At 43.1% G+C, this 7,579-nt stretch overlaps 1 protein-coding gene across 1 annotated transcript in view; it reads right to left on the bottom strand.

Moving 5' to 3' along the window:
- Window positions 1-4,564: 4,564 nt before the first annotated feature.
- The window catches only part of LOC106574086 (serine/threonine-protein kinase Nek11), a 40,943-nt gene continuing 37,928 nt past the window's right edge, over window positions 4,565-7,579 (bottom strand). The window contains exons 10-11 of the mRNA XM_082968594.1: window positions 6,691-6,784; window positions 4,565-4,695 (exon numbers count right to left, since the gene is read on the bottom strand). Of these exons, the coding sequence (XP_082824720.1) occupies window positions 4,579-4,695; window positions 6,691-6,784 (211 nt within the window). The 3' untranslated portion in view covers window positions 4,565-4,578. The remainder of the gene's footprint in view (window positions 4,696-6,690; window positions 6,785-7,579) is intronic.

The following is a 7,579-nucleotide window of genomic DNA, read 5'->3' as shown; positions in this document are numbered from 1 at the left end:
TCCGAGGTCGGTGTCAGCGCGCTGCTGGAGCCGCGCATCAAGAGGGGGTACTGTCACGACTTCCGCCGAAGTCGGTCCCTCTCCTTGTTCGGGCGGTGTTCGGCGGTCGACGTCACCGGCCTTCTAGCCCATCGCCAATCTACTTTTAATTTTCCATTTGTTTTGTCTTTGTCTTACACACCTGGTTTCAATCCCCCAATTACCTGTTCATTATTTAACCCTCTGTTCCCCCATGTTTGTTTGTGAGTGATTGTTTCTATGTAGGAAGGTCCGTTATTGTGGGCTCTGTTTTTGTAATGCATTGATTATATGTTGAGTAAAATACGTGTTTTACTCATATCTGCTGTCCTGCGCCTGACTCCTATACACCAGCTACACACAAACTTCCTTACACTCCAATAGAAAACGGTACACTTTCCAAAGACTTATCCTTAATCCTTCAAGACAAAACCATATCTTCTGAGAAATATGGCCACTAAAAATGGGGGAAGCAGATAAAGAGACAGATGGAATGAAATGGAGATAAAGTGACAGAAGGAATGAAATGGAGATAAAGAGACAGAAGGAATGAAATGGAGATAAAGCGACAGAAGGAATGAAATGGAGATAAAGAGACAGAAGGAATGAAATGGAAGATAAAGAGACAGGAATGAAATGGAGATAAAGAGACAGAAGGAATGAAATGGAGATAAAGAGACAGGAATGAAATGGAGATAAAGAGACAGGAATGAAATTCAGATAAAGAGACAGGAATGAAATTCAGATAAAGAGACAGAAATGAAATGGAGATAAAGAGACAGGAATGAAATGGAGATAAAGAGACAGGGAATGAAATTGAGATAAAGAGGCAGAAAGAGGGAATGAAATGGAGAAAAAAAACAAGCGGTCTCTAAAAATTGACCAAAGTATCATAAAGGAACCAGGTAAATAATGATGTCTCAGTCAAGTCATACAACTACAGTACAACACAATACCCTGATTACATCACACAAACTATAAGCCTCCTAAAAGCCTTCCCCTTTGTGGCTTTCTTAGAGTGAGTCCAACAGAGCCTGAAGCAGATCAGATCAGTGACCTATGACCAGGCATCCCACAGTCCAACCAGCCGGCAGACTCTCCACGACAGAGAATGACACACAACTGCACACGCAAACACACACACACCCTGTCTGTCTGGTGCTTATAACCTGATGTCGATTTCTGTCAGTGGTTTCTGTCCCATCTCACCTGATTCAGTGCTTTATTGATTTTAATTCATGTTAATACCAGACCAGAATAATCACTTATGCAAACAAGCTCTAACAGTTTTTTGCAATCCAGAATGTTTCATTCATGTGCCCTCCGCTGCCCCAGGTATCATTCATCTTGGCCACCTGCACCAGCAGTACCACGGCCAAGGTTACAGAGGGCCAGGTACTCCCATCAGTCAATCTATCCTCCCTCCCTGTCCAACAGACTCTGCAACTTTCTGAGACCGACTGCAAAGAGTTCTGAGACTTTGAAAAAGTGCTTCACTGGGCAAATTGGGACTGTCAGAGAGAGACAGAGAGAGAGAGAGAGAGAGAGAGAGAGAGAGAGAGAGAGAGAGAGAGAGAGAGAGAGAGAGAGAGTGAGAGAGAGAGAGAGAGAGAGAGAGAGAGACCTCTGTCATCTGACCTCAAACTCAGATAATATAATCTTCTTTCAGCCCTATATCCTACCACACTGTGTTGAAACCTGTGAGCATGTTGCATCTGGGGCTGCCTGTGGCTCTCAGTGATACTGTATGTTTATTTATACTAAGGACAGAGGTCATCGGCATGCATAATTCAATGTTTATTTCCTAATTCATTTTAGTCTAATACTTGCCTTTATTCCCCAGTGAGGCTGCTTGAGGTATGTTTAATGTCAGACCATGTCTACAGTTGAAAGGGGAAAGGGGGCAATGGGCCATTGAGATTTGGTTTAATGTGGTTTAGTAAAAATAACAAAGCACTTTTCTCTTGTCTTTCTTATTTGCATGTGTGCTCCTTGAGGGGGTGTGTGTGTGTGTGTGTGTGTGTGTGTGTGTGTGTGTGTGTGTGTGTGTGTGTGTGTGTGTGTGTGTGTGTGTGTGTGTGTGTGTGTGTGTGTGTGTGTGTGTGTGTGTGTGTGTGTGTGTGTGTGTGTGAGTGTGCACCTTGAGGGGGTGAGTGGGTGTGTGTAGTACAATAACAGTGGTGGCTTGTGACACTATAAATGGGGAGGACGGGCTGGAACAGAATAAATGCATCCATTACTATGAGCCATCCTCTATGTTACACTCTCTCCTGCACACTGTGTGATGCATGTTCACTCTGCTCCTCAGCCTTTGATGATACTGCCTGGGCTGCTTTACATTATGGCTGGTCTGTCAGAGTAGGAGAGGTTTCATGCCACCAGGGGCTCCCAGCCGAGATGAGGGAATCTGGGGCATTGGAGATCTGAGGGACCCCCTGGATCTCCCACTATGGGGGTCCCACAGTGAAGTGGAAGTGGAGCGAGTGTTAAGCAGGGGGTTGGTCTATGGGTTTGGACATTCATCAAGGAATATTGGATATTTAATAGTCATTTAAATTAATGACGGATTCCAACGTGAATTGCAGACATTATTTTCAACTGAAATCACTTGTCCACTTATAGACTTGAGTTTAAACTTACCCGGGCCTCGTCGACCTTCCCTACAATGGGAGGCGTGACAATGGCGTGATTTTGGAGGAATAGCAACACGAGACTAAACTGACCCCAACCCTGAAGGGCACTACAGCTGCAACAGTATAACCGTTGTTGAAGTCCTATTTTCTTATTCTTACATCCTGGTCTTCACCGATCTCAGAGGATTGGGTGAAGGGCCGGCCCTGATTGGGTGTGTGATTGGGCACAGGGCCGGCCCTGATTGGGCGTGTGATTGGGCGCAGGTGTGCGTGTGTGTGTGTGTGTGTGTGCGTGTGTATTCCTCCAAAGTGCCTGAGTGTTGTTAAATAGAAAAATAAAATTTGGCGAGATTCAAGCACACGATACATTTTAAGGTGGTCTTGGATAAATGGGAACAGATTTTTATTTGCCAAAGTAACATTTTCATCAGGGTTTACATAAGGTTTAATTTCAACAAACATTTCTGCAGTTGCTACATACAGTACATTTTATAAATGAATGGTATCCATTGATTCTTGAAGAATACAGTGGGGCAAAAAAGTATTTAGTCAGCCACCAATTGTGCAAGTTCTCCCACTTAAAAAGATGAGAGAGGCCTGTAATTTTCATCATAGGTACACGTCAACTATGACAGACAAAATGAGAAAAAAAACTTGCACAATTGGTGGCTGACTAAATACTTTTTTGCCCCACTGTATAACTTAGAAATGCATCATGATCTTAGTTTAACTGTCGTACCCCATCAGAACACTAAATATAAGCTTGTTTTACTCCCACGTTTGTAAACAAAGTCAATATAAACAAAACTGTATAGCCTCAAAACATGGTTACAACTATAATTTTGATATCATGGATGATCAGTCCTTGCATCCATATCCCTGTCTATGAATTTGAGAGTGGTTATTTTTCTCCAGCCCCATCCCTCAGCTTTTTACTGAAACAGTGGCGGGGAGATGTACTGCAGGCCAACCAAGATGTACTGCAGGCTAACCAAGATGTAATGCAGGCCAACCAAGATGTACTGCAGGCCAACCAAGATGTACTGCAGGCTAACCAAGATGTACTGCAGGCCAACCAAGATGTACTGCAGGCTAACCAAGATGTACTGCAGGCTAACCAAGATGTACTGCAGGCTAACCAAGATGTAATGCAGGCCAACCAAGATGTACTGCAGGCTAACCAAGATGTACTGCAGGCTAACCAAGATGTACTGCAGGCCAACCAAGATGTACTGCAGGCCAACCAAGATGTACTGCAGGCCAACCAAGACGTACTGCAGGCCAACCAAGACGTACTGCAAGCTAACCAAGATGTACTGCAGACCAAACAGGATGTACTGCAGACCAAACAAGATGTACTGCAGGCCAACCAAGATGTACTGCAGGCCAACCAAGATGTACTGCAGGCTAACCAAGATGTACTGCAGGCCAACCAAAATGTACTGCAGGCCAACCAAGATGTACTGCAGGCCAACCAAGATGTACTGCAGGCTAACCAAGATGTACTACAGGCCAACCAAGATGTTTATTTTATTTTATTTATTTATTTCACCTTTATTTAACCAGGTAGGCAAGTTGAGAACAAGTTCTCATTTACAATTGCGACCTGGCCAAGATAAAGCAAAGCAGTTCGACAACATACAAAAACACAGAGTTACACATGGAGTAAAACAACATACAATCAATGATGCAGTAGAAAAAAAAAAAAAAAAAAAAAAAGATTATATACAATGTGAGCAAATGATGTGAGATAAGGGAGGTAAAGGCAAAAAAATGCCATGGTGGCAAAGTAAATAAAGTATAGCAAGAAAAACATGTACTGCAGGCCAACCAAGATGTATTGCATAAAAACATGATCCTATAGTAGGTCATCGTTAACAGAAATAAAAGGTACAAGAAGAAAGTATACTCACCACGTCCCACTGGCTCAGACATTCGCATCTTGTCCTGCTGCTGCCTTCCCATTGGCTGTGAACAACCCCAGCGACCGGTAGTTCTCAGATGGGATTGGTGCAGTCTGGTGGACTGCATCTCCTGCACTCTCCTATTGGGTGGAAGTGATGGAGTTTTCAATTCAATTAGTCATAAGTATATATTTAATTTTTTAACAAGACAATTTTTTTTGGTATTTTTAGGGGGAGTTTCAATTATGAAGCGAGTGATTGGCTAATGAGACCATAAGGGAATACCAAACGAGGTTCACGGAGAAGGGACACCCTTAGTGTTTAATTTAACTCAGGCCAAAGAAACCGGCTACTAATTTCACTTAAACAATTAGTTAATTCAAGTAATTAAAGTCGTAGAGGGTAAAAACTAAACATTTTTCATCCAATTACAGTGAGGGAAAAAAGTATTTGATCTCCCCTGCTGATTTTGTACGTTTGCCCACTGACAAAGAAATGATCAGTCTATAATTTTAATGGTAGGTTTATTTGAACAGTGAGAGACAGAATAACAACAACAAAAAATCCAGAAAAACACATGTCAAAAATGTTAGAAAATGACTTCCATTTTAATGAGGGAAATAAGAATAAGTATTTGACCCCTCTGCAAAACATGACTTAGTACTTGGTGGCAAAAGCCTTGTTGGAAATCACAGAGGTCAGACGTTTCTTGTACTTGGTCACCAGGTTTGCACACATCTCAGGAGGGATTTTGTCCCACTCCTCTTTGCAGATCTTCTCCAAGTCATTAAGGTTTCGAGGCTGACGTTTGGCAACTCGAACCTTCAGCTCCCTCCACAAATTTTCTATGGGATTAAGGTCTAGAGACTGGCTAGGCCACTCCAGGACCGTAATGTGCTTCTTCTTGAGCCACTCCTTTGTTGCCTTGGCCGTGTGTTTTGGGTCATTGTCATGCTGGAATACCCATCCACAACCCATTTTCAATGCCCTGGCTGAGGGAAGGAGGTTCTCACCCAAGATTTGACGGTACATGGCTCCGTCCATCGTCCCTTTGATGCGGTGAAGTTGTCTTGTCCCCTTAGCAGAAAAACACCCCCAAAGCATAATGTTTCCACCTCCATGTTTGACGGTGGGGATGGTGTTCTTGTGGTCATAGGCAGCATTCCTCCTCCTCTCCTCCTCCAAACACGGCGAGTTGAGTTGATGCCAAAGAGCTCCATTTTGGTCTCACATGACCACAACACTTTCACCGCAGTTGTCCTCTGAATCATTCAGATGTTCATTGGCAAACTTCAGACGGGCATGTATATGTACTTTCTTGAGCAGGGAGACCTTGCGGGCGCTGCAGGATTTCAGTCCTTCACGGCATAGTGTGTTACCAATTGTTTTCTTGGTGACTATGGTCCCAGCTGCCTTGAGATCATTGACAAGATCCTCCCGTGTAGTTCTGGGCTGATTCCTCACCGTTCTCATGATCATTGCAACTCCACGAGGTGAGATGTTACATGGAGCCCCAGGCCGAGGGAGATTGACAGTTCATTTGTGTTTCTTCCATTTGCGAATAATCGCACCAACTGTTGTCACCTTCTCACCAAGCTGCTTGGTGATGGTCTTGTAGCCCATTCCAGCCTTGTGTAGGTCTACAATCTTGTCCCTGACATCCTTGGAGAGCTCTTTGGTCTTGGCCATAGTGGAGAGTTTGGAATCTGATTGATTGATTGCTTCATTGCTTCTGTGGACAGGTGTCTTTTATACAGGTAACAAGCTGAGATTAGGAGCACTCCCTTTAAGAGTATGCTCCTAATCTCAGCTCATTACCTGTATAAAAGACACCTGGGAGCCAGAAATCTTTCTGATTGAGAGCGGATCAAATACTTATTTCCCTCATTAAAATGCAAATCAATTTATAACATTTTTGCCATGCTTTTTCCTAGATTTTTGTTGTTGTTATTCTGTCTCTCTCACTGTTCAAATAAACCTACCATTAAAATTATAGACTGATTTGTATTTCATTTCTTTGTCAGTGGGCAAACGTACAAAATCAGCAGGGGATCAAATACTTTTTTTCCCTCACTGTATATGCATTATTTCCTAAGAGAGCTTTTTCATTCAACTTTTAGAATTGTCTCTCTTACATTCAAGACGTCCAAACTGACTTTCTCGAAATGGAGGCTCCTCAGCTCCTGCATTCGGAAGTGGTTTTCCTGGTATTTCTCCTCAGCAAGTCTCCTGTAGTGTTACATTATATTATAAACTGGCTGGTTCAAGCCCTGAATGCTGATTGGCTGACAGCCATGGTATATCAGATTGTATACCACTTGTATGACAAAACATTTAATTTTTACTGCTCTAATTACATTGGTAACCAGTTCATAATAGCAATAAGGCACCTCGGGGGTTTGTGGTATATGGCCAATATACCACGGCTAAGGGCTGTATCCAGGCACTCCGCGTTGCGTCCCCGCTTAAGAACAGCCCTTAGCCGTGGTATATTGGCCATATATACCACACCCCCCCGTGCCTTATATCTTAATATACAGGTAACTGCCAAAATAATGGAAACACTTGAGATCATGAGGGATACAAAGTTTAATGAAAGCAGGTGCTTCCAAACAGGTATGGTTCCTGAGTTAAACATCCTTAGGGTCATGTATAAAAAATAATTTTGTCTACCATGGCTCATTCCCCCATAGGATGACAATGCCCCCCATCCATAGGACACAAGTGGTCACTAAATGATTTGATGAGCATGAAAACGATGTAAAACCATATGCCATGGCCGTCTCAGTCACCAGATCTCAACCCAATTGATCACTTATAGGAGATTCTGGAGCGGAGCCTGAGACAGCGTTTTCCACCACCATCAACAAAACACCAAATGATGGAATTTCTCGTGGAAGAAAATGGTGTCGCATCCCTCCAATTGCAGTTCCAGATACTTGTAGAATCTATGCCAAGGTGCATTGAAGCGGTTCTGGCTCGTGGTGCCCAATGCCTTATTAAGACACTATGTTGGGGTTTCCT

The sequence above is a fragment of the Salmo salar genome, chromosome 02, assembly GCF_965601325.2.
Source record: "Salmo salar chromosome 02, fSalSal1, whole genome shotgun sequence".
NCBI classification, from domain to species: domain Eukaryota; kingdom Metazoa; phylum Chordata; class Actinopteri; order Salmoniformes; family Salmonidae; genus Salmo; species Salmo salar.
The sequence above is the reverse complement of the archived record's forward strand: the minus strand, read 5'-3'. Positions and strand labels throughout refer to the sequence as shown.